Source organism: Anomaloglossus baeobatrachus, chromosome 3, assembly GCF_048569485.1.
Source record: "Anomaloglossus baeobatrachus isolate aAnoBae1 chromosome 3, aAnoBae1.hap1, whole genome shotgun sequence".
In the NCBI taxonomy this organism is placed as follows: domain Eukaryota; kingdom Metazoa; phylum Chordata; class Amphibia; order Anura; family Aromobatidae; genus Anomaloglossus; species Anomaloglossus baeobatrachus.
Genome location: NC_134355.1, coordinates 492,018,023 through 492,045,806, shown reverse-complemented (window position 1 = coordinate 492,045,806; position 27,784 = coordinate 492,018,023). Strand labels below are relative to the sequence as shown.

At 48.4% G+C, this 27,784-nt stretch overlaps 1 protein-coding gene across 1 annotated transcript in view; it reads right to left on the bottom strand.

Annotated features, from left to right (window-relative positions):
• Window positions 1–25,248, bottom strand: part of SERPINI2 (serpin family I member 2) — a 101,527-nt gene extending 76,279 nt beyond the window's left edge. The window contains exons 1-3 of the mRNA XM_075338562.1: window positions 25,207–25,248; window positions 24,560–24,853; window positions 11,049–11,279 (exon numbers count right to left, since the gene is read on the bottom strand). Coding sequence (XP_075194677.1) covers window positions 11,049–11,279; window positions 24,560–24,853; window positions 25,207–25,225 — 544 coding nt within the window. The 5' untranslated portion in view covers window positions 25,226–25,248. The remainder of the gene's footprint in view (window positions 1–11,048; window positions 11,280–24,559; window positions 24,854–25,206) is intronic.
• Window positions 25,249–27,784: the final 2,536 nt, after the last annotated feature.

Sequence of the window (27,784 nt, the reverse complement as noted above, 5' to 3'; positions counted from 1 at the left end):
ATCACCGACAGCTGCTGTGGTGAGCCGGCTGTGATCCCTGCATATGTCTGCTAATTTGAACATCAGACATGTGGAGCTAACAGGTGTGGGTTGATCCGCATTCCCCCCGAGCCTGCTTGCCAATTTGATCGCGCTGTCAAAATATGACAGCGCAATTTAAATGACTGTGACGGAGATCGTGCCGTTCCCCTCCCAATAGATGTCTCTATGCCAGGTGCATATAACCCACCCCAGGGCCATGGGGTACCCGATTCCAGGCGTTGATTAACGGGATTATGTTACGTGGCTTCTGCCCGGTCCCGTGGCCCTGTTCGTCACTGAAAGTCAGTAAATAAAAATAAAAGTGTTTTGTGACGCCACCTACGGTTCCGGTATGGTTACTGGGCTGCAAGTCAGACCTCTGGGGCAATGGTTAGGCAGCCAGTTGATTACGCTCACCCATAGGTGAAGCGGGATCCCCAGGGCAGTTTTAGTCATCTTCTCACAGAAATGGCAGTTTACCTCATAGCCTTTACAACTGTCACTTTGTGCAGCAGTCTATGGCTTCTCAGACGAGAGAAATAAAGTATGTCACACCAATCCATTAACTCTGACCTTGTTTTACTTGCGGTTATAGTCCAGGGAACAGTATCTGATGTAACAATTCCAGGTGATCTGGAAGCAGTTCAGGATCTCCACAACTGGTGAGTTATGAGGCCTCCCTGTGTCTCCCTTTTAGTCTTAGGCTGCCTGGAGCTACACTCTGACTCCCTCTTACTGTCTTCACCTGTATGGCAGGCGGCGGGAGCTCCTCTGAGGGGCACCACTGTATTCATTGCAGTCCCTAAGTTCTGGGAAGCTGCTTTGCCTTCAGGTGCTGCGGTGGCCAGGAGACTTGGAGTCTCCTGGATCCCTCAGTCTGTCTCACAGCTTACTCGTATGGGCTTAGCGCAGCTCCGTCAACCTGGATGTTCTCACAGTCCTCTCTGAAGCTCAACTGCCAGACTCTTCCTCCAGACCTGGATTTTATAGGGGATCTCACCCGAGCTCGGCTTGTAGAGCTCCCCCTTCAGGCCTGGAGTGGAAGGTGTTATCTGCAGGATTACCTGATGTGGAGATCCTTCCCTGCCCCAAGTACAGGTATATCTGTGGCAACTGAACACTAGGGTGCCACACATACTCTAAAGGTGATCGTCCACACTGGTGCAGTGTATTCAGAAATAGAAAAAACAATGGGATATATGCGGCACATGCAGTCAGAGATAAGTAAAATCCAAGATTCTTTATTCCAACATAGTTAAAATAGTGACACATATCACATAAAAATGCATGGAAATCTGACGAGTTTATGGCACATCTTACGCTCTTAAAGGGAACTTGTCATCAGGTTTTTCCTTTATAAGCTGCAGCCACCACCAGTGAGCCTTGTATACAGCATTACAGAATACTGTATACAAGAACCCAGGCCACTCTGTATAACCTAAAAAACACCTTTATCATACCCACCTAGGGGATGGTCATGTCTGATAAGTGTCATTGCTCTTGGTCCAGCATGTTCTCTATCTTGTGCCATCGCTGTCCTCCTGCCCAGCTCCATGTGCATGACATGTCCTGCGTCATTCACAGAGAGGCCTCCATTGCGCTCCATTGCGCATGCACACTTTGATCTGCCCTGCTGAGGGCAGAGCAAAGTACTATAATGCACAGACGTAAGAAAAGGTAAAAGACCACCTGCACATACGCACAACAGTACTTTTATCTGCCCTCATTAGGGCAGATCAAAGTGCGCATGTGCAGGTGTTCCGCCCCCGTAAAGCAGCCGAGCTGCTTGGATCCAGGTTCACTGTGGCTTGAGGGTCCCCGGACCCGGGAGGAGTCGTGCAGTCCCTCGAATGAAAAGGGGGTATTCACAGGGGAGTTATAGTTTGTGACACCATCCGTGGTGTGTGGTAATTAGGAGTACCACCGCTGCTGTTGGGAGTACCCGGGGAGGATGGAACGGGGCAGCAAGGTGTTGGAACCCTCCACGGGTAGGGGGATGCCCCAGGACTCGGTGAAACAGGGGGAAGTGGCCGTGTGTATGAAGGGGTCTCCTACCCAATCAGTTCATAAGCAGACACCGACAACCGGGTAAACCAAGTCTCTGGGTACTGCGGCTGCTGAGGGGAGCTCGTCCCCAAGTGGTGCTGCATAGTGGTCCGCGACCTGCCTCCTGGCACTTAGTTTAGACTTCAACTTGATGGCCCGGTAGCTTGGAACTAGACAGGCCCCGCTCCCTACTATGGCTAAGTAAGGGAGCTTGCTCTCAGGGCTCACGCTTGGGATTTTTTTGGACCGTTTTCGTTGGAACGTCCTATCCCCCTCGTTCCGCTAATGCCCCGATTCTGGAGCAGGTGGGAATGGATCGTGAAGGCTCCATTTTCCTCAGGTGATTTGTTGGGTTGCCTGAAGCTACTCCCCGACCTAGGGTCCGTGTACCCCGTCGTGCCTTCCATCCCGGACCGATTATAGGGCCAGGCTGCCGGTCGTCCTCCTCGGGTCCAAACACCTCGCCACAATCCCCTGTGACTGGGGGTCCAACTCTTCTAGGCCCAGACCAACGTCTGCAACCTAGTCAGTTACTTCGGGAGACCCCACTCCCAACTTCCTCTGAGCTCCTCTCAGCTCGAGGGCTACTCTCCAACCTCTCTCCACTCACTCCCTCTACTCGACTCTCTACACACCTCACCACCCCTCCCTGACCCCCCAGGTGGGCGACTCTATTCCTCTTAAGCTTTCCACTGGTGTGCCAGGTGGGTGTGGTGCAGGGTGTCTCTAGGATATTGATTTGCTATTGGAGGCAACACCACTTAAGTAGGGACCCAGAACCAAGAGGGGGGCGGAATACTGCATGGAAGGGCAGCTTGTGCAGTACCCTGTGATGACCTGATAGTCCAGGGGCGTCACATTCCCCCTTGGTTAAACGTAACTCGTCCTCGAGCTACAGGACATCCAGAGATTTATTTGCATAACTAAGAAAAAGGAAACATTTTTATTTACACAATTTTTTTATCCCACATTAGGGAGGCACATTTCTTAAACGTTACTAAACAGTTAGAGTTCATCATTTCAACTATGGAACGCTACCGGTTATGTTAGTAGCGGAGGCTCAACCTACTCTGTTGCAGCCTCTTCCTGTGACAGTCCAGTCCCAACGTCCCGGATCCCATCAACTCGCCACCCAAACAATCTGACCCGCTACATTCCTATCCGTGGGTCCATGATCAGGTTAAGGTCCCGCGTGTTGAAAAGACGACTCTGGTAGCAGTCCTGAGCACCTGGTAGCCATTGCCCTTTTGCGCCGACCCCCACCGGGGCCTCCTGGTGCCGTCTACCAGCACTGCACCGTCCAAGGTTCTGATGGTCTTTTTCCTTTAACAAAGGGTGGAACAGGTTCAACAAGGAGAGCGCAATCTACTTATAGCATAACTTTCCTGTCATCCTCCATCAGGGACCCTTCAGCCGATCCCCGACAGCCTCCTCCATTTGGAACTCTGGAGAATGTTCAACAAAGGTGACAGTCCACACCAAACTTTTAAAATTGCAGGTTCCGGTCCCTTTAACGTTGGGCACTTCCTGGGCACACTCTTGCAAAGTGCCCTGGCAAGCCACAGCGCCGACATATGGGCACCACCACATCAACGATCTCGGCTGGATTCTCTTCAAAGAAGAAGTCCGAAGCTTTGGACTCCTCTTCCACCTCAATTATCTCCAACCCGTGTATCGCACGTGATGACATTGACATCAGGTAGCCGTCCCTCCAAAACGAGGTACCCATGCGGCCTCTGGGGTACTGAAACCTGAATCGCCTTCCTCCCATCTCCTCCGGTTCCGATCCCACAGTAACTGGGACAATCTGATCAGGAGCCGCGGTCTCGTCTTCCTCAGCGGGGTTTGAGGAGCCCGCTGCCAGTGTTGTGGGCAGCATCTCGGGGTCAGTTATGTCCGGGAGCGGAGGTGGCAGAGCAATGGCGGCGGCCAGGGGCAGACCGGGCTCCGCAGCCTCATTGGCCGGGGCAACCGGAGCTGGGTTTCTGCTTACCCGTCCCGCACACATGACCTTTCTCTCTTGGGCCAAGACCACTGTGGCCGCCCTCCGCATCTCTATCCAGGCAGCTATACCGGGAGCAGCATCCTTGGCTGAGCAGTCACGCTTTCCCGACATCTTGCCTCTGCGGTGTCCAGGAACGTTATGGCAGAGTCCTGGCGTCCCTGCTTCCCTTCCGCTGTTAGATGCCGTCACGCCCCCTTGGTTTTTGCCCACCACTCACTTCTCGGCTGTGGCCCTCTGGGAACTTCCGGTTCCCGGCTGACTCTCAGGACGAAGGGTGGGGCTTCGGCTTCGTGCACTTTTGGTTGAGAAGACGGCGTTTTGGCACCAAAAGATGGAGGAAGATGGTGGAAATGGCGGGAAGCTGGACTCTTCACTCACGGTTTGGATTTTCAAGGCGCACAACACCCAGGTAAGTGGGTCCTGCTCGAATCCTGTTCGTGACGCCAGGTTTTTCGAGGTGTACCACCCCCGTGGAAGCAGCCGAGCTGCTCGGATCCGGGTTCACTGTGACTCGAGGGTCCCTGGACCCAGGAGGGGTCGTGTGGCCACTCGAATGAAAAGGGGGGTATTTACAGGGGAGTTATAGTTTGTGACTCCACCCGTGGTGTGTGGTAATTAGGAGTACCACCACTGCTGTTGGGAGTACCCGGGGATGATGGAATGGGGCAGCAAGGTGTTGGAACCCTCCACGGGTAGGGGGATGCCCCGGGACTCGGTGAAGGAGGGGGAAGTGCCGTGGGTATGAAGGGGTCACTCTCGTACTCACTCAGTTCATAAACAGACACCGACAACCGGGTAAACCAAGTCTCTGGGTACTGCCGCCGCTGAGGGGAGCTCGTCCGGGTCTCGTCCCCAAGTGGTGTTGCATGGTGGTCCGTGACCTGCCTCCTGGCACTTAGTTTAGACTTCAACTTGATGGCCCGGTAGCTTGGAACTAGTAGCTTGGCCCGCTCCCTACTATGGCTAAGTAAGGGAGCTTGCTCTCAGGGTTCACGCTTGGGATTTTTTTGGACCGTTTTGGTTGGAAAGTCCTATCCCCCTCATTGCACTAATGCCCCAATTCTGGAGCGGGTGGGAATGAATCGTGAAGGCTTCGTTCTTCTCAGGTGAATTGTCTGGTTGCCTAAAGCTACTCCCCGACCTAGGGTCCGTGTACCCCGTCGTGCCTTCCGTCCCGGACCGGTGATAGGGCCAGGCTGCTGGCCTTCCTCCTCGATGGGTCCGAGCACCTCGCCACAATCCCCTGCGATTGGGGGTCCGACTCCTCTAGGCCCAGACCAACATCTGCAACCTAGGCAGTTACTTCGGGAGACCCCACTCCCGACTTCCTCTGAGTTCCTCTCAGCTCGAGGGCTACTCTCCAATCTCTCTCCACTCACTTCCCTCTACTCGACTCTCTACACACCTCACCTCCCACCCCTGACCCCCCAGGTGGTCGACTCTATTCCTTTCAAGCCGTCCACTGGTGTGCCAGGTGGGTGTGGTGCAGGGTGTCTCTAGGATTTTGATTTGCTGTTAGAGGCAACACCACTTAAGCAAGGACCCAGAACCAAGAGGGAGGCGGAATACTGCATGGAAGGGCAGTTTTTGCAGTACCCTGTGACGACCCGATAGTCCAGGGGCGTCACACAGGAGCACAATGAAATCCTCTCTGTGAATGATGCTGGACGCATCATGTTCACAGTGCTGGGCAGGGGGATGGCAATCCCACAAGATGGAGGAGGCGCAGACCTGAGACCAGTGACACCCATCAGACCAGACCACCTGCAGCGCGAGTATTATAAAGCTGTTTTTTACGTTATACAGAGCGGCCTGGGCTCTTATATACAGTACTCTACAATGTTGTATATAAGAGCTCACTGGTGGTGATAAGCTCATGAGGGAAAAACCTGGTGACAGGTTCCCTTTAAGGGCGCAAGACGTGACATAAACTCGTCAGATTTCCATGCACTTTATGTGATATTTGTCACTATTTTAGCTATGTTGGAATAAAGAATCTTGGATTTTACCTTTTACCGACTGCATGTGCCTCGTAAATCCCATTGTTTTTTTATTTCTCAGTGGGGCCGAGCTCCTTTTGGACTGTGCACCTGACATAGAGACATTCAACACAAGCGTGGTGAGCTTTCTGTTTTTCTTTTGATACTTTCTATCGAGTGCTGAGAGGGTACATATACAGTATGTACATATTTCTTTGCATTGTATATAAAGTAAAAAAGAATAAAGTAGTCCAAGTAATCGGTCTCTTTTATTATTATCTTTATACCTGTTTATCTTTTTACCTGTATATCACAGCTCACAATATGTAGTCCACGCAATATAAGCGGAGCATTAGAGATTTCAAAACAGCAAAGTAAACCTTTCACGAATATAACTGTGAGAAGAGAACATGTGGCCACAGTTTATCTTATTGACCGTTCATGCAGTCATACAGTCACTTGGTTTCCTGTATATTTCCATGTAATCTAATGTGAAAGAAAACAACTGAACAGATGTGACTATTCCTGCACATGATATATCACAAATAGCCAATAGATAGTGAGTAGATAAGATGTAATTTCCTTAAAGGGGAAATTCAATCATAAAGCTTTATGCCATAAATGGTGGATCATAAACGGGGTATGCCATAAATACTATTTCATCCTCATCTACCTGTATTTCCCCCTCTAAAAGGGTTTAAATGATCTGGGGATCTTATTTGCTGGTCTTCCGAATAAATGAAGAGGTGGCAAACAGCACTTTTCATAGACTTCAATCGCCTATGCCTAGTGCAAGCATTGCCCACGTGTCTATTGACTTCTATGGAAAAAAGAACTGGGAGAATTTCTTAACAGGGGTTGTAAAACAGCTATTCCCCCATAAGTAAGGGTCTAGTCGGTAGACCCTCAGCTCTCCAGTGCTCATCATATATTCAAAAGAAACATATTTTAGAATGAAAGCCAGGCCATAATCAGCATAAGGGGTACTTTGCACGTTGCAACATCGCTACTGCGATGTCGTCGGGGTCAAATCGAAAGTGACGCACATCCGGCGCCAGTAACGACGTCACAATGTGTAAAGCCTAGATGCACCGATAAACGATCGCTAAAGCGTCATAAATCGGTGATCTGTGTAGTGTCGGTCATTTCCATAATTTCGCTGCAGCGACAGGTACGATGTTGTTCCTCATTCCTGCGGCAGCACACATAGCTGTGTATGAAGCTGCAGGAGCGAGAAACCTCTCCTTACCTGCCTCCACCGGCTATGCGCAAGGAAGGAGGTGGGCGGGATGTTTACGTCCCGCTCATCTCCGCCCCTCCGCTTCTATTGGCCGCCTGCCGTGTGAAGTCGCATTGACGCCACATGACCCGCCCCCTTAGGAAGGAGGCGGGTCGCTCGCCAGAGCGACGTCGCAGGGCAGGTAAGTGCGTGTGAAGCTGCCGTAGCAATAATGTTCGCTAAGGCAGCTATCACAAGATATCGCATGTGTGATGGGGGCGGGGACTATCACTCTCGGCATCGCTACAATCGGCTAGCGATGTCGCAGCGTGCAAAGTACTCCTAAGAGTTTTGGATGGCTAGTCTGACGCAGGTCCCTTGTCTCTTCTCTCCACCCCACACCTCTAGATTGACAGGTCTCTCATTATGTATGTGTGTAAAGACTTTTTAACCATGTGGAGCAGTAAGGGAAGAAGGGACCAGAGTCATGCCTCAGACTAGTCAGATGAAAAGTCCCCAGCCAGCTTTCAAAGTAGGTTTTCTCTAAAATGCCAAGTATAACATGGCTGCAGTGACACAACCAGTATCTAATTCATGCTGCCTGTGGTTCAGGCAGCATGAAGCTGAAAAGTTCCTTTTAATATATAGCATTATTAAAATTTCTAAGCTTAGACGAAAGATGATGTAGAAGATTGAAAATGCTGTCTTTTCCCTTCAGACTTGCAGAATCAAGAGAAACAAACTGTTGTGTGCAGAAAGACTTTATGTTTCAACAGGTTTTTAGGGTCCCTTGTCACCCATGTATAGTACAGACCAAAAGTTTGGACACACCTTCTCATCTCTAGAACAAGTGTTAAGAGGAGACTTTGTGCAGCAGGCTTTCATGGTAAAATAGCTGCTAGGAAACCACTGCTAAGGACAGGCAACAAGAAGAAGAGACTTGTTTGGGCTAAAGAACACAATGAATGGACATTAGACTAGTGGAAATCTGTGCTTTGGTCTGATGAGTCCAAATTTGAGATCTTTGGATCCAACCACTGTGTCTTTGTACAAAAGGTGAACAGATGCACTCTACATGGCTGGTTCACACCGTGAAGCATGGAGGAGGAGGTGCGATGATGTGGGGTTGCTTTGCTAGTGACACTGTTGGGGATTTATTCAAAATTGAAGGCATACAGAACCAGTATGCCTACCACAGCATCTTGCCGCGGTGTGCTATTTCATCCGGTTTGCGTTTAGTTAGGCTATTTGACTAAGAAGGAGAGTGATGGGGTAGTACGCCAGATGACCTGGCCTCCACAGTCACCAGACCTGAACCTAATCGAGATGGTTTGGGTTAGCTGGACCGCAGAATGAAGGCAAAAGGGCCAACAAGTGCTAAGCATCTCTGGGAACTGCTTCAAGACTGTTGGAAGACCATTTCCGGTGACTACCTCTTGAAGCTCATCAAGAGAATGCCAAGAGTGTGCAAAGTAGTAATGAAAGCAAAAGGTGGCTACTTTGAAGAACCTAGAATATAAAACATATTTTCAGTTGTTTCACACATTTTTAAGTATTTCATTCCACATGTTTTAATTCATAGTTTTGATGCCTTCAATGTGAATCTACAATTTTCAGAGTCCTGAAAATAAAGAAAACTCTTTGAATGAGAAGGTGTGCCCAAACTTTTGGTCTGGACTGTACATGGAAATATTCTCCTTATCCTGACTTCCTGAATGGTTTTTTTGTACTTTTTTAGAAATAGTAAGAAAATAACACAACAAAATTCCATGGCAAAAACACAATGTAAACATGACCAAAAAAAATACAGCCATGAAGCTAAAAATATACAGTGAGGAGTGATTTAAATGTTTTTACTAAAAAATTGGTGTCAAACACTTTGAAATTTAGAAAAATGTGCAAGTCCAAGTTGCACAAAAATCCCAAAATATTGTGACTTTTGGTGTTTTCACGCCAGTTTGATGTAGCTACGCCAAAATGGGTGGAGCTGGGGTTGGACAGAGCTCTGACTAGATGTCAAATTCAGCAAAACTGTTGGCTTTGATTCTTGCAAGGTGTAGAACTCATTAATGAGCATGTACCTCTTAATGAATTCAAAGCATCGTACTCCAATGAGCTCTTCACTAATATGCTCAACATCACCCTAATTGAATCGGCCCCATAGTGCTTTAAGAGCACAAGATGAGGTGATATCACCACTATGTATGAACAAATATCTGATAATTTTTATATAGCGCTATGTTTTATAAAACCTCCATGCAAAAGTCAAATTTTAGATGATGTTTCTGCATCCACTCCCACAAATTGCCTTCAAATCAGCAGAACCAGGTAAATCTGTGGCATCAAAAGCAAGATAAAAGCAGAGAAGCAGAGGACACGTAGATTGATTGCACAATTCTACCATGACTCACAGGTCACAAAATTTGTATGGAGACCCAGCCTATTTGGGAACTCTGATACAAAGTCCAATATGTCCTATACAATTTTTTTGTAGGATTTTCTTAGTAGAGGCAGCAGTCAATAAAAGCACCATGAAATCTCAAAGATCTAAAGTTTTCCATTTAGAAAAGATTTAAGGGGTTGTCCAGAACTTTGATATTGATGAATATCCATAACTCTAACCAATTTGAAGAGCTGAAATTACAGAGTGTATGGAACTGGAACACCACAGCTTTGTACATTACGTAGAAGCCGTTTTGCACCTCAAATCTGATTCACTACAATAGACTGGCCTACATGGGACCCACCAACAAGCAAGCAATGGGGGATTTTAGTGTTGAAGCCCAATGTCATGATTCTGATTAGTAGGCTCTGCTCTCCTGCAGAGCCTGTACTAGGCCTCATATTTTCCTCCAATGAATTCGTTGTTCCTGGTCTAAGTCCTGTGTGGTGTGGGAGGGGTTTGTTCTTTCAAGCTATGCTTCGGAGTATGACTTTGCTTTATATGGGAGCCAGTCCAACCAGAATGCAGCCAGTGATAGTTCCTGTTAGCAGTGCACATCTCTGGTTCCCAAAAGTGACTGACCTGATCTTGTCCTGCTTCCTAGTTCCTTGCACCACGTCCCATCTCCTCCCCTACTCCATCTTGACTACCTGCCTCCCTGACCTTTGGCTTGTTCTTGACCCCCATCTCTGCTCTTTTCCTTGTACCTGACTTGTCTTCTTGGCTACCAAACTCAGCTTGAATTCTGACCCCAATTCTGCTCTCTTCCGGGTACTTTAGGCGACTTCCTGGTTTACTGAGTCTCGGCTTGCACACTGACTTCATCTTCTCTCTCTCCCTCTGTTACTGATGTGATCTCCTGGCTTCTGATGCCTGGCTTGTTCGACTTCCCCACAGATCTGCTCCCCTAGGGTATCTAGTGACTCTTAGTGGTTTAGCATCACACCCAACCTATATGATACTGATGATCAATCCGAAGGATGCTTTAACCACGGACACCTTCTTAGTATGACTAACACTGTTCTTTCATGGTCTGCTATCTGTGATTTAGTATAGGATCATGGATCTATTGTTGATAGTTTTTGTTATTAGGGCACTTGTGGAAAAAATTTAGGGTAGGACAGACAGGGGACTTTGTTTACATACATGAATTTTGTATTAATATTACATTTATGTCAGTCTATTGTCACATCAGTTTTTCGATATGTAAGACTTCCAGTTTTCGTCTATTAGACCTGAGCTTTTTTGTAACACAGTTTACAGCAAACATCATTTCCAAGTAGAACAAAATGACAACTAAACATATTTGTTATCTGAGCAGAATGTATAGATTACCGTTTGTTTGCGTTTTCACCCATGCACTTATTATTTCAGCAGAAGCTTTCAAATCCTGGAAATTCACCAGCTTTATTTCACTCTTGAAAAAATCTCTGTTGCTATGGAGATACTGCTCCTTCACGTGGAAGCCTTCTTGAAGGTAGAGGGCATTTGCAAGATTAAATGTAAATTCTTTATTTTCTTCTGAAATGACAGCAAGCAGCTTTTGGAGCCCAGAAAACTCCTCACCTAGAGAACACGAGTCGTGTATTAGTTGATTTTATTGATAAAAGTAAACATTAAAAAAATGTATTATAAAAGGACTTTAGAGGAAAATGTATATCCTGTCTTGTACTGTGGCATATACTGTACATTACATCAGACATTATACAAATGGCTGTCCGGATATAATATATGGCACGTCACGCCGGGGCCATATTTAAGGTAAGAAATAGCATGTGGAAAATAGTGCTTGTCACTATATCAGAAAAATAATTAGCTCTCAGTCTGCGGCAGCAGAAGCTGAACAATCCCGAATCTATTCAGTTGCAAAGAGATGAAGGTCTTGATTTATTAATCCAGGAGAACATTCACCCAGCCCTTTATTCCCTCCATGGATCTATATAGACGTAATAGTAATAACTGGCAACACATAAGAATTGTGTTTGATCTGTGTCAGCACTATGTAGAAAGAACAGCATATGTTAGGATTCTGTTTTATCTTAGCGGTGTTCAACGAAAACCCAAAGAGACATCTTAGGTAATAGCCCAAAGCGAATGTCCACCTTTGACCAGCATGTAGTCTTTAGGTCTAAAATATTTTGCTGACTAAAAAGACTTTTTCAGAAAAAAAAATGTATTTGGTCCATTGGTAATATATACCTGCTACATCAGTTTCTTTCCGATCACTATATTCCTGCATTGTCAGCACTTTCCTGGGGTTTCAGATGTATCATGTGGCTCTCAATCATATAGGATTGGATGTCAATCACTCCATGCATTGCTTTGAGTGCCACAATTTGAGTATTTTAGGAATGCAAAGGGAAACTAATTTGCGGTCCGCACATACAGTAAGTGCCTATATGATTGAGAAGGTCAGATTCATGTTGGAAAAGGGGGATCAAAATAGAGCAGATAATGTAGACACATTATACAGCAATTGGTTAGAAAATTAACAGCATAACTATATAGTGGGTATATATTACCAACAGACAAAATGGAAAAAATCTAGAGGTACATCTTTAGTTTCTTAAATTAGAACATTTTAATTTAATATAAAATGCAGAAGATGTTACGTTAAAATTAGATACGACTATTGTAACTTAAACCTACTTGTATATGCTTATTTTCTGCAATTTTTGAAGAACTCAACACAAGTTTTGAGTTGATTTTCCTGTAAGCTTACCTTTCTTCTAATGTTATTAGAAAACTGGACTCTGTCTCGATTGTTTTCTCCCTTCTGGCTGCACTTGATCTTCATAAAATACAAGGTCACTGTGTAATTTAGAATTATGGAGATCACTGAAAATGACACCTAAAGCTAAATCTTTGTGTATATATTCTAATTCTATCCACTCAGTCACGTCTGGCCTTTGGATACTCTGTAGGCCATGTTCCATGTTTTCCACAGCTTCTTTCATTTGCTTCATGATTATTTCAGTGTCATTCTTGATGGTGTTCAGCCAATGGGCCTTTGATCTCCTCTGTTTTCTTTTATCACTGACCAATCTGAGTAGCATCGCCATGTCTCTTGAATTTGCCCTTATCACATGTCTAAAATAGGTGAGTTTCTGTCTGGTGATCATGTCTTCCAGTGACAGTACTGGGTTTATTAGATCATGATCTTTATTGGTGAATCTAGCTCATAGCATGGGATTCATAGAAGTCTTCTCCCATACCACAGTTCAGAAGCATCAATTTTTCTTTTGTCTGATTTTGAGAGTTCTGCGACTCACATCCATATCTCTCAGTTGGGAACACAATTAGAGTAATCAGTCTGTGTTTGACAGTAATGTAGATGTTATTGCAATTCCATATTTGATCCAAGCTCAACATGGCTGCCCCAGTACTAATTGATGCCTATTGCTTAATCTCCATCACTTTTTGCCCTTGACAAAATCACCTGGAGTGACGACACGCATTGGGCAGGGATCACCTGGGACTGTACTGGGTTTGTTTTGTCAGCAGGGCTTCTTGCACATAGGTCTTGACTTTGAGACACCAGTCTGCTCCTGTAGGACATTCGCTATTGTTATACACAATCCTGGTCTCACAGTCTGAAACCACGGACAGGGATCACCTGGGTCTGTATCGGGTTTGTTTGCTTAGCCGGGTTTCCTTTACACAATACTCGGCTCTGAGACACCAGTTTACTCTTGCAGAGCAATAGTCATTGCTATACATAATCTTGGTCTCACATCATGAAACCACATGCTATTAGGAGTTCAATTTGCCCTTTTTGATCCTTTGTAGGGTTTTTTTATACTAACTTTGCATTATTAAGGTTGGTTTGCAGGTTGTATCTGGTACACATCAATGCCCCTAGTATTATGCTGCCTGTATACACCATTTTTTATGCAACACATATCTGTTCCATGCAATTTACCATGTATTCTTAATTATGTATTATTATAGTTTGACTTTGGGTCAGATCTGTTTCATATTTATGCCTTTTCATGCCTTTTGTATAATGCAATTTTGGATTTAGTGCAATTTTGCTCTCTGCTATTCATTATGCAAACTTAGTTGTGCTCACTATATAACCCAGTTTTCCATTATTATATGGTTGTTTCAGTCCGGGGTGATGCTTTGTGTTTTTTAGTCTTTGATATTTTTAAATGTTTTTAACTATGTTTGTTAAATTGGTTGCTTTAGAAACCCATGGTGTTGTCTGTGACAGGTTTTTATTGATATCAATAAATATGTATATTTCTCTCTAATCCTTTGTCTGGTGATCCCTCATTTATGGCACTTCTCTCTCCCCTTGTCTTAATTCTGCAATTCCAGTGCCAGGGTTGAGCCCAGGAGTGAGGTTGGTGCCCTTCTACATTTATACTTCACTATTGCTTAATCTCTGCAATGCATTTCAGTTGAAGGTCCACCCTTGGATGCACATCTAGCTGAAGTAGGTGCTGGGGTTGGCAGGCCCCCTGAACCCCTGGGCCTCACACATCAGTAATGGCAGTATGTGATAGTGTTTCTGAGCTTCTTGATAGTCGTAGAGTGACCTGATTGACACAATCAGGTGCACCATCATTCCTACCTCACTCAGTGCTTCCCAAAGCTTCTCATGCTCAATGATTCTAGTTTACTATATATAAACAAACATATATGTCTATATTTGTGGCTCTAGTACTATTTTTGTTAGCCTCCCTTAGGGAACCCTAGTATGGAGATGCTATAATCTGTCACGCTCCCCGGGTCCTCGGTTCCGCTCCCCGGGTCCTCACCCCCGCTCCCCGGCTCACCTGCCACGCTCCCCGCTCTCCAGCCTCCGGTGCCCGTCCTTCCCAGGTCCCCTGGTCTCCGATCCCGGCGCCCGACGGCTTCCCAGGCCCTGGCCGGCTCCCCTGCGTCCTCCTCTCAGCTTCCTTCCCTGGCTTCTGGCACCCGGGCGGCGCGCATGCGCATTAGGGCGCGCGCGCGGTCACTGACCCTTTCTTAAAGGGCCAGCGTCCATTAACAGGAAATGAGGCTAAACAGGTACAGGGTATAAAGGGGGTTATTGTCCAAGGGGGCGGGGCCTGATCTTCGTGTTTCCTAAGCTAGGAGTCAGGTCTCCTGGTGTCTCTGTGCATATACTCACCTATCTCTCTTGTAGAGCCGTGCCTGCCTCGCCATCCAGTCCTGCCGTATCCTGAACCCCGAACGCTGTCCATCTGCCATCCTGACAGTCCGCACCATCTCGGATCCCTGCGGTGACCCGTCATCTCGCTCCAAAGGTTCCGGACCCCGCCTGACATCATCTCGGCTTCCGAACCTGAGCTGCGTCACCCGGACTACCACCCGTGACTCCGTGGTCCCAGGGACTTCTCCGCTATACTCGTGTGCACGGACTGTTCTGCTGTTTATAGTGTTCCAGCTACCGGACTCTTTACTACCATCTAGGAGTTCGGCCCAGTGGATCCACCTCCTGGGTCTGCCCGTCCACCTGGCCGTGACAGTAAGATCAGGCCATGGATCCCGCTGCAGCACTAGCAGCCGTACAGGAGGAACTCCAACGCCAGCGTGAAGTCCAGACCCGCATGCTGCAATTCATGTCTTCTGTGGACGCCCGCCTGAACACGCTACAAGCGTCAGTTACGACTTCAACATCCCGGGCTTCCACTAGTCAATCCACGGATCCAGCTCCTGTGGCGACTTCTTCAGATACCACCAGACTTCGGTTGGCTTCACCACCCCGGTACGCCGGAGACCCCAAGACCTGCAGGGGATTCTTAAACCAATGCTCCCTCCATTTCACGCAGCTGCCGCATTTGTTTGCCTCCGACCAAGCCAAGGTCGCCTTCATCATGTCCCATCTAGAGGGTGAGGCACTGGCGTGGATGAACCCCTTGTGGGAGAAGGGGGATCCTGTGACCACGAACATCCAGGACTTCCTGCAGGCATTCCGTGGTACTTTTGATGAGCCCGGACGCGCCTCCGCGTCTGCTTCGTCTCTTCTCCGGTTACGTCAGGGGACTCTGACGGTGGGTCAATACGCGATCCGGTTTCGCACCCTGGCCTCAGAACTCGGGTGGAACAACGAGGCCCTAACCGCCGCCTTCTGGGAAGGACTCTCAGGGCGAATTAAAGACGAGCTGGCGGGTCGTGACGTACCGACCACCCTGGATGCCCTGATTGCCCTAGCGACTCGAGTGGACATTCGCTTTCAGGAGCGATCCAAGGAAGTGTCCCGTGAGAGACGTCCAGTACGGCATTCCTCTCCTCCGCAGAAACCCTCCGTACTTCAGTCATCGACAGCTGGGGCTCCCGTCCACGAGCCCATGCAGATCGACCGAGTGCGTCAGTCTGAACAACGTCGAGCAGAGCGGCTCGCCAAGGGTCTCTGCTTTTACTGCGGTGAGGACACACACCTGCTACGCTCCTGTCCAGAGAGGCCGGGAAACTCCAAAGCCTAGGGTTGGTAGGAGAGGCCACCCTAGGTGCTGGGACTCTCTCTGACCCGGTTACATGGACAGTGCAAGTGACAACGGGAGAGACGCGGTTCATGGCTGATGCCTACCTCGATTCCGGGGCAGCAGGCAATTTCATCCAGCAGGCCACGGTGGACAAGTACCGGGTGCCTGTTATTCCACTCGACAAGCCCCTAGTGATTGCCTCGGTGGATGGGAGACCCCTCTCTGACACCATCTCCTGGATCACCAGGCCGGTCGAACTGCGTATCGGTGCCCTTCACACCGAGAACATCGCTTTCTACGTTCTCCCACACATGTCCCACCAGATCCTGCTGGGACTTCCATGGTTGCGGACACACGAACCATCAGTTAGCTGGGGCACTGGCGAAATCACCCGATGGGGCTCTTCGTGTCATGAGAGGTGCCTAAAGTCCATACAACCCATCCGACGACCTCCGGTTCCAGAGAACCTACCGGGGCTGCCCTCGGCCTATTGGTCCTTTGCAGATGTCTTTGATAAAAAGGAATCCGAGGTACTGCCGCCACATCGTCCATACGATTGTGCCATCGACCTGCTCCCAGGAACAACACCACCACGAGGACGCATATATCCTTTATCTCCAGCCGAAACAAGGGCCATGTCTGCTTACATCTCAGAGAGCCTGGAAAGGGGGTTCATTCGGAGATCCTCCTCTCCTGCTGGAGCAGGTTTCTTCTTTGTCAAGAAGAAAGAGGGCGACTTATGCCCATGCATAGACTACCGGGGTCTGAATCAAATCACCGTAAAAAACAAGTACCCTCTGCCGCTCATTCCCGAATTGTTTGACCGGCTTAGAGGAGCTCGTGTGTTCACCAAGCTGGATCTTCGGGGTGCTTACAATCTGGTACGCATCCGCTCTGGTGACGAATGGAAAACCGCGTTCAATACGCGCGATGGACATTATGAATACTGCGTGATGCCCTTCGGCCTGTGTAACGCTCCTGCCGTCTTTCAAGAACTGGTGAACGACGTGTTCCGGGACCTTCTCTACATCTGTGTGGTAGTGTATCTAGATGACATCCTTGTCTTCTCTCCGGACCTCCAAACCCACAGAGAAAACGTACAGCTGGTTCTACAAAGACTGAGAGAGAATCGTCTGTACGCAAAGTATGAGAAGTGTGTCTTTGAGCAGTCTTCTCTCCCCTTTCTGGGGTACATCATCTCTGATACTGGACTGCAGATGGATCCCAAGAAGGTCTCCGCCATTCTCAACTGGCCTCCTCCTTCTGGACTGAAGGCAATCCAACGCTTCCTGGGATTCGCCAACTACTACCGCCAGTTTATCCCTCACTTCTCTGCCTTGACTGCTCCTCTCTCCGCTTTGACTAAGAAGGAGGCTAATCCAAAGGACTGGTCACCTGCGGCTGACGCCGCGTTTGGCTCTCTGAAGCGGGCTTTTGCTTCCTCTCCTGTACTCCACCGTCCGGAGTTAAACCGCCAGTTCACCTTGGAGGTGGATGCCTCCTCCTCAGGAGCCGGAGCAGTGCTCATGCAAAAGTCCTCCTCCGGGAAGATGGTGACTTGCGGATTCTTCTCCAAGGGCTTCTCAGCGCCTGAACGCAACTACACCATCGGTGACCGAGAGCTCTTGGCAGTCAAACTGGCTTTGGAGGAATGGCGCTACCTCCTGGAAGGTGCAGTGTACCCCGTGATTATTTACACGGACCACAAGAACTTGGAATACCTACGGTCCGCTCAGCGTCTGAACCCACGGCAAGCCAGGTGGTCCCTATTCTTTGCCAGGTTTGATTTCCAGCTTCACTTCCGACCCGCGGACAAGAATGTACGCGCTGATGCCTTGTCCAGGTCTTTCATGCCCATGGAGCAGGAGGAAGAGACTACCCAACCCATCATTTGTCCTAGTAAAATCATTCCGGTGGCCCCTGTCACCCTGGCCCAGATACCGCCCGGGAAGACCTATGTCTCCGAGGTAGACAGGGAAAAAGTGTTACACTGGGGTCATGCCTCGAAAACAGCCGGTCATGCTGGTCAGAAAAAGACATGGGGTGCGATTGTACGTCATTATTGGTGGCCATCCCTTCGCACGGACGTCGCTGCTTTTGTATCCGCCTGTTCCTCTTGTGCCAGGAACAAGACGCCCAAACACCTCCCATATGGCCGTCTTCTGCCTCTGCCGATACCCTCAGTTCCGTGGCAACACATAGCAATGGACTTTACTACGGACTTGCCATTGTCCTCCGGACACACAGTCATATGGGTCGTGGTGGACCGGTTCTCTAAAATGGCCCATTTCGCCCCTATGGCTGGACTGCCCTCTGCTCAGGAACTCGCGGACGCCTATATACAACACATCTTCCGCTTGCATGGCTTTCCATTACACATCGTATCCGACAGAGGAACTCAGTTCACCTCCCGCTTCTGGAGGGCTCTCTGTAAACATCTGGGAGTGACTCTGGACTTTTCATCTGCATACCATCCTCAGTCTAATGGCCAGGTAGAGAGGGTCAATCAAATCTTGACCTCTTTCTTACGTCACTATGTTAACGCCCATCACGACGACTGGTCCGCTCTTCTTCCTTGGGCTGAATTCTCCCACAACCACCACATCAGTGAGTCGTCCTCCAGCTCTCCCTTCCATGTCGTTTACGGACTTCAGCCTTCCATCCCATTGCCTGTATCCCCTTCTTCGGATGTCCCTGCTGCAGATACAGTAGCCCGTGACTTTGCAACCATTTGGGACTCTGTCAAAGCGTCCCTTGGGCGTGCTTCCCTGCGGATGAAAAGACACGCAGACAAGAAACGTCTGGACCCTCCGTGTTTCTCTCCTGGAGATCTCGTCTGGCTTGCTTCCCAGTACGTCCGCCTGAAGATACCATCATACAAGCTGGGTCCTCGCTACATTGGGCCGTTTAAAGTCCTCAACAAGATCAATGAGGTCTCCTACAAGCTACAGCTCCCGGCCACGATGAGGATACCCAACTCATTCCACGTCTACCTGCTCAAGCCGGTTGTCCTTGGTCCCTTCTCCGCTGCTGCCAGTCCGGCTCCTCCACCTATTGCCGATGACGACATCTATGCGGTAAGGGATATCGTGGCCATGAAGACCGTACGAGGTCGACAGTTCTTCCTGGTGGACTGGGAGGGGTATGGTCCTGAGGATAGGTCCTGGGAGCCCAGGGAGAACGTGGGCACTCCTCTGATCCGTGCCTTCATGTCCCGGTTGCGGGGAGGGGGGCGTGGGGGGGGGGTACTGTCACGCTCCCCGGGTCCTCGGTTCCGCTCCCCGGGTCCTCACCCCCGCTCCCCGGCTCACCTGCCACGCTCCCCGCTCTCCAGCCTCCGGTGCCCGTCCTTCCCAGGTCCCCTGGTCTCCGATCCCGGCGCCCGACGGCTTCCCAGGCCCTGGCCGGCTCCCCTGCGTCCTCCTCTCAGCTTCCTTCCCTGGCTTCTGGCACCCGGGCGGCGCGCATGCGCATTAGGGCGCGCGCGCGGTCACTGACCCTTTCTTAAAGGGCCAGCGTCCATTAACAGGAAATGAGGCTAAACAGGTACAGGGTATAAAGGGGGTTATTGTCCAAGGGGGCGGGGCCTGATCTTCGTGTTTCCTAAGCTAGGAGTCAGGTCTCCTGGTGTCTCTGTGCATATACTCACCTATCTCTCTTGTAGAGCCGTGCCTGCCTCGCCATCCAGTCCTGCCGTATCCTGAACCCCGAACGCTGTCCATCTGCCATCCTGACAGTCCGCACCATCTCGGATCCCTGCGGTGACCCGTCATCTCGCTCCAAAGGTTCCGGACCCCGCCTGACATCATCTCGGCTTCCGAACCTGAGCTGCGTCACCCGGACTACCACCCGTGACTCCGTGGTCCCAGGGACTTCTCCGCTATACTCGTGTGCACGGACTGTTCTGCTGTTTATAGTGTTCCAGCTACCGGACTCTTTACTACCATCTAGGAGTTCGGCCCAGTGGATCCACCTCCTGGGTCTGCCCGTCCACCTGGCCGTGACATAATCCCTGGCTCCCCACGAACTTCTGGACTGTCTGGTACCTTTCCACCAAGCCCACTAGATCATCAACATTTCAAGAATCCCCCTGAGCAACCCAGGACTGCACTGGCCTTGGAAGGGAATGAGTGAATCTGTGCATGACAACCCACTCCCCATCTGTGCTGGTGTGGAGAACTCCGACTGCAACCAATTGTGGACTAAATGCAACAAGTCAAACATTTGAGAATGGGGAGGTTTGTCACTGTGATAAGCCCAGTGGTGCATCCGTCTCTCCCTGACCTTTTAAGTCACTTCTTCAACTTAACATATTCTTTTGTATCCTGCAAGGCCAGGTCATAATGGGCTTTTTGCGGTTCACCAGTTAGATATGGCGCCAGCCACTCGGTCCACTGCTTTGGTAGCAGCTTTTCCCACTCTGCAACCTTTTAAAACACGCATCAAAAATGCTTCAACATTGTCACCCGAGGTCAACTTTTGCAAAGGTCTCCTTACCCCCTTCCGGACATGTGAGTCATCACCTGGACTCTGCTAAGAGATCCATCTGCTGCTCCAGGACCTGTTGCTGCTCTTGTTGTTGCTGAAGCACCTGCTGCTGCCGCTGCTGCAGCTCTTGTAGCTGGATCTATTTATTAGTTGCCTGTTGGTCTCCTGCTAAGCTTGCTCTTGCTGTTGCTGGGCTTGTGGTTACTGTTCATTGGCTTGAACCAGATGTTTAATCAAGTCTTCCATGCTGTCTGACTGCACTTCCAGACTTATGGCCGCTTTTACCCAGGACATACAGTTTATCAGCAGCAGTCACAAGTGCTCCATGGCAATCTTGCTCACAGCTCTTGCCCCAATTATGGAGGTTCAGTTTGAGTTACAGTTTTCATTTAAACTTCAGCTGGTTTATTAAGGCTTCATAAATCAGTCAAAAATAATAAACTCAAAACATCATTTGTCCGATATAAAGGAACAAACAGAACCTAACAGTTCAAATACTGCTGCGGGGTCTACCAACTCAGGTAAATATCCAGCTCCATAAGAATGAGCACTCCGTTGGAGTGCTACAAACCTCCATACACAACAGACAACCGAATGAATCCAAAGATCTCCATTTTACTGCCTTAACCACACCCTAGGGTGGACATTTGAGAACAGACGTCCCACCCATCTATTTGACTGTTCACAAAAACATGGCCCTGTCATGGCCTATAAATCCTCTCAGCAATTAACATGCTGGAGCATGCTCCTGGGTTTATATCACTGAGCCATAAGTCTGGAAGCGCAATCGGATGAAATGGAGGATGTTAACAAACACTTGGTCCTGCAGCAGGATACAAACAGGCTACTAATCCCACAAATCCAGCAACAACAGCAACAGCAATTATAGTAGTAGCAACAGCAGGCTGTCTAGCAGCAGATGGAACTCCTAGAGGTAGCAGTCCGTAGCAGGGGGATGGCCCCAACCTTAAGTCCAAGTGATGACTCATACGTCCGGAAGCCAGTAAGATAAGCTATGCAGCAGATAACCCTGGATGATGATATTGAGGCATCCTGACCATGTTTAATAGGGTCACTGAATAGGAGAAACTTCCGCTGGAGCAGTGTGCGCCATATCTAACTGGGGAGCCACAAAAGGTCTATACTGACCTGGCCTTATAGGACACAAATGAATGCGCCAAACAAAAAAAATGAAATATTAGCGAGCCTAGGAGTGACTATGAATTTCAGGGTATAATGGGTCTACCTTTGGGTGTATTATGGTGACAAACCACCTTGTTCCCAAATGTTCAACTTATTACATCTTTTTCAAAAGTGGTTGCAGCCAAACACCTCCACCTAAGCCCCAATGGTCGATAGCATTGTTTTGGACAGGTTTATTCACTCCCTTCCAAAGCTGGGTCAGACCTGGGTTGCCCAGGGAGATTCTCAGAATGCTGATGATCCTGTTGGCCTAGTGGTCGAGAAGTCCATAGAGAAACCAGGAGTCATAGCATCTCCATACTGAGGTTCCCAATTTGAGGCCGACACCTAGAAAAATGGTACTAGAGCCAAAAATCGAGATGTCAAAGGTCACTAGGGACAGCTGAGACATTGGCAAAGGCCTCAGCTAAGGACATAATTTTGTGGATGTGTCACAGCCCAGTGCACACAGCCGCCTGTTCTTCCATGATCATGGAGCAAACGGATTGCAGGCTAAGGTGCTGCTGTTCATACAGTGTGGACTGTTAACCCGACAGGGGGCTGCAGGAATGTCCCGTGACAATAAATGGTGTAACAGTGACTGGACTCTTGGACTCAGGGAGTTTGAAGATCCAATAAGGTCCACATTACCCCACCAGTTGATCCCTGGAAAGATTGTGAGTGTCTGCTGTATCCATGGGGACAGAAGGGGCTACCCGGTAGCCAGAGTGGTCATAGAAACCAGCTGTAACTCCAAATCCCATGATGTTTGCATTGTAAAGGACCTGTTATGTTAGGGCAGAGGTTTACCTTAATCTGAGACTTGTGTCAAAAGATGGAGATGCCCATTTACTCAGAAAAGTGCTGGTTCGCCCTTAAAGACACCCCAGCACAGCCAGAAGCAGATGCATTTTCCTTTTGTGTCTTTGTTGGCAATGAGGACAAGGCAGCATCCCATGAGACCAATCTCCCTGAGTTAGAGGTTTCTAGGGGTACTTTGGGACCACTTACCTGAAGGACTAAATGCTTAAAGGGGCATTTGATAATATTATGGTTCTAAACGGGGCTGCTCATGAGCTGGAGGCCAAAGCCAGCTACCCATAAATGGGTTATATTGTGTTACCAAGCTGAAAGGTGAAGTAATAGAGAAACTGTTGTTTCATCTAGTCATAGACAAAACTGAAGAGCGGATCCTTCAGAGGATCTACTGGCCTGGATGTGACAGAGAGATTGTGAAGTATTGCAGGTCCTGTCTTACCTGTTAGTTAACCGCTCTGAACGCACACTTCTCCTCCCCTCTGATTGCCTTCTCTGCTTCTTCTACAGGTCCATTGATTATTCAGTGATCTACCTCTTTTTTAAAATTCCGCGTCGCCATCAAGATTATGGTGGGCATTGCGTATGCAGTGTAATTTTGCAGGTGGTCTGCAGGTCCACAGTAAAATGGTGCTGAATGCGGCGCATGCACAGACCAAGATTTCAGCTCAATTCTTGATCTTGATCTTGATATGTGAATGCTTGGCATCCACCGCCACTATATTGAAGATCGTGCGCAGTGTGATTCTGCAGACTGTTTACAATAAAATGGTGTCGGATGTGGCGCATGCGCAGATCATAATTTCAGCCTAATGAAGAGGTCATTAAGCTGAAATCTTGATCTGTACATGCTCCACATTTCGTGTCATTTTCTTGAATACCTACAGACCACCCATAGAATCACACTGCGCTGCGCACGCGCGGCCCACCACAATCATGGTGATGGCAGAAGTGTAGAATGTTAAAAAGGAGGCAGGTCACTGAATAATCAGTGACCTGTAGAAGAAACTGAGGAGGCAAGTGGAGGAGCAGAGAAGAAGGGGAAGACCCTAATCCAAGTTCCGATGCATGGATGATGTTATCATGAAAATTTTAGAGAAAGATTATTCAGCAACCAAAGATCTGATTTTGTCACTGTAGGTATCCATTTAATCAGCATCACAGTGCCATTATGGCCATCTATTTACTTTACAGTGCTAAATCCTGCTGACAGCATTTTTATAAACTAAAGTGTGATTTTGTTTAATTAGGTTTAAGCTTATCTGTGCATCCAAGAGAGACAATAATGGGGAAAGGCTGACCTGACAGCTGTGAGAATTGAGCAGCTCATTCATGAGAGTTCATGGGAATATAAGCTGCAGAAGTCAAATAGTACAAAATGATTAACCAAGGCCAATAATTTTCATAAAATACTTGCAATGTAATAAAAATATATGCAATCAGATATGTATTATGTAGTAGGTGCCCTTAAGAACAAAATACACTGTGTACCAAGTTCCTACTTTCTAGTTTACACAGGTTACCTTATAGATAAACTTCTTGGTCGAGAAAAACTAAATTGTTAAACGTTAAAAACTGAAACAAAGTTAACATAGTATAAAAGTCAGCACACAACAGTGAACGTGCTGTGAATTGATAACACCGCCGGTCCCACAAAGACCATTTCTAAATCCAGTTTTCGAATGTATTAACCTATGATTGATAATCTGTCCAAACATGATTGCAAAACAAATAGGTTTCAGTTACAAACCCATCTTTTTTATCTCTCCTGAGTTCTATACTCAGAAATATTCCACTGACACATTAACATTATTGGCTTTAGACAGGACAGACCCCGTTTGCCGGCAGGATAAAGGAGCATTGATTAGCTACCAAAATTCGTGTATAAACTACAGGTCTGGGATTAATAAAATGGAGACTCACTTTCTTGATTTCCCTGCAGTTTCAGAACTTCCTTTATTTGATGCGATGTTGTTCCTTTTGCTCCCAGTTTTATCATTCCAAGAATCAATGTAGCGCCAAGTGGGGAAAAAATAATGTTTTCTTCTGTGTCAACTGAACGTATGGCCCGGTGCAGATCCACAGCAAATTCAGTAATGGCGTCTCCCCAGAGCCTTGGAGCCATGCTAGTTATACAAACTCCAAGCAGAGCAACAAGAAACAGCAGCGTGAAGGTTCTTCTCATTGTAATACAATCCTCAAGTACCCTTCTGGGCCCTGAAATGGGAACAATATAAGACAAAAACAAAGGACATAACTAGATTGCTATTGTCTCCTACTGTCTCCAAGCAATTTGCTCAATTCATAAAGTTACCTGCCATTCAGGATGGAATCTAAAATGTAATATTCCTTAACTATTAAGCCACATTGTAGCTTTTAAAAGTACAGAAATACATCCTCTACTTCATTATAAATGTCCATTGCATTTTGATTCCACATTATACAAGTAAATACTGAGTTCATTAATGTTACAATTATTGTTTGCAGTTTCTTCAAAGTTTGAAACTTTGCTTCTTTCCTCTTCTCATTCCTTATTTCTGCTACTTATTTCTATCTTATAAAGTACTTACTTGTAAAACAGCTCAGCATTTCCCTCGACAAGAAAAGTAAATGTCTCTGAAATGTAGAGGGAGCTGCTATAGCATGTTTAATCTGTCAGAGCAATGATTAATTTCTTAAATGTCAGGCTATGTTTGTTGACATTGCTATCTGGAAACTTTTTTTTAAGGACAGAAACTCTTCCTTTGGATTGTAAGTGTATTCCATTCCTGTTTCACTATGTGGAGATATTGGTAAAACATAAAGGGCACAATTGATCATTTGAATTTTTTAGTGCCTTTTTTATATCTTGTGTTCATTTTTTTGTAGCAAATTCTTCAAAATGCTGTTTGTGAATTTTGCACAAAGTAAAAAATAGTTTATTATATTGGCCTTTAAAGAAAACCTGTCATCATGAAAATGCAGGAAAATCTACAGGCATCAACTTATAGGGCAGAAGAAGCAGAGCAGACTAATACCATATTTTTCAGATTATAAGACGCACTTTTCATTGCAAAAATTTGGGAGGAAAATAAGGGGATGCATCTTATTATGCGAATGTAGCTTACCGTGAGGTGGAGAATGGGCACTGTGCTGGCTGCAAGGTGCTGTGCTGGCTGCAATGCGGATTGCTCTGGCTGCGGTGGGGGTTGTGCTGGCTGCAGTGGGCTGTGCTGGCTGTGGTGAAGGCTGGCTGCAGTGGGAGCTGTGCTGGTTGCAGTGGGGGCTGTGTGGAGCAGGGCGGTATGGCGGGTGAGATGCTCTGTCAGCGGTGCGAGCTTCAAATAATGGTGTCCGAGTCGGCGCATGCGCAGATGGAGCTCTCAGCTCAAGATCTCATCTGCGCACATGCCGCCTTCAGCCCATTGATCTCCCAGCATCAGACTTAAGGAAAATGGTTCCCGGAGGTGGGAATGAGATCTTTGTCATTGAGCCGAGAACTCAATCTGCGCGTGCGCCGACTCCAGGTGCCGTTTCTTTGAAGCCCACACTGCTGACAGAGCATCTGTGACACCCACTGCCTCACCCTGCTTCACAAACCCAGCACTGTGCACACAGCCAGCACAACTCCCACCACAGCCAGCACAACCCCCACTACAGCGCTTGCAGCATTGCCCTACTCCAGCACTGCCCCTGCCTCCTGTGACCCCACGCCACTACCGCTGTTAACCCCCCCTCTGGTAAGATACCACTGGAGTATAATACGAACTCCATTTTTTTTATCTCTAAATTTGGGGTGCATCTGTAACGCCCCTGTAAACGGGTCATTACAGGGTATTAAATGTTACCCCCATTTTTCCCGGGCAGGAGGAAGAAGGGTCCCCACAACACACACTAACATCACACTGGCAGGAAGGAGTTAACAGCATTTGCAGCATGAAGTTTGTTCTGACTCCATGACTCATCCTGTCTCCTTAATGAGCAGGTGGTTGGACACAGGCAGGTCCCCATGACAACCAAGGGGAGGGGGGCCTGAAGGAGTGAGTTTAGTGCAGAGCACACAGAAGTTTTAGGCAGAACGTCAGAGGCTGCAAGGGAGAGCAGACGTGCAGAGAACAGCTCCTGCTGAGGAGATGCCACGAGACCAGGGCTGATAACACCAAGAGGAGGGGAATGGAGCTGAGGACTGGGGTTCCCTGGAGAAAGTTGTACCCGGTGGCGGTTGGGGGTGTACGCTACCGGGGAAGGGAGAGACAGAGAGGCGGCGAGTTCCCAAGATGCTCTATGCCACGGGGACGGCACTAACGCACCGAAAGGGAGAGACCCCCAGAACACCTCACCGGACACCCCTTCCTCCTACCTGCCCAGGACCGACCAAAGGCTACAGGCGGCGAGGACCAGCACCCGGGTGCGATGTGAAACGGACTTTAAATAAAGAACAACTGGAACCGCACACCGTGACTGCTGTGAGTAATGCCGCCGCCCTGTGCCCCCGGTGTCCCTGAGGACTGTTGCCCTGGGTCTCATTAACCTCCCGGGGCTCCCCCGCTCCACCCGTGGGCAGCGATTCCATCCGGCTGCCCGTAACACCTGCCCCGGAGAGAGACCGCGCAGCGGCGGCTTAACACCTGGCCGCAAACCACGGGTGGCGCTGCAAGCACCCCGTCCCCGTCCCGTACCGTTTCCTGGGGAAGAGCGATGGCAAGCCCCCCCCAGGGACCCCATTACCCTCCTTCAGTCCCCCCTTGTAATACCGGACTGACGGTTGGACTTTCCTTTTTATTGAAACCCGCCGGGGGTCACGGAAGCCGGGTCGGGCCACTCACAGCCTGACCCCGAGTACCACCGGCCCGGTGACCGTGCGAGCCCTGCAAGCCCCGGCGTGGGCGTTTCAACTTGGCGCTGCGAGCAGGGTCCGGACAAGACCCGGTAACACCGGGTGACGCGTGACTTGTGTATGCCATCTGCAATATTGGATTGTCTCACGTTTATTTTGGTGCCCGCGGCTGCGGGTATGCGACAAATGGACTTGGACTGTACAATGGCGTCCAATGAGAATGGGATGGGCGCCATGCATACCAACAAGGACTGGACTGGCCCGCCCCTTTATGGGTGGGGCTGCAGCGGGGCGCGAAAATCCATGCCCGCCCCTTTGTTGGACACTTGCCA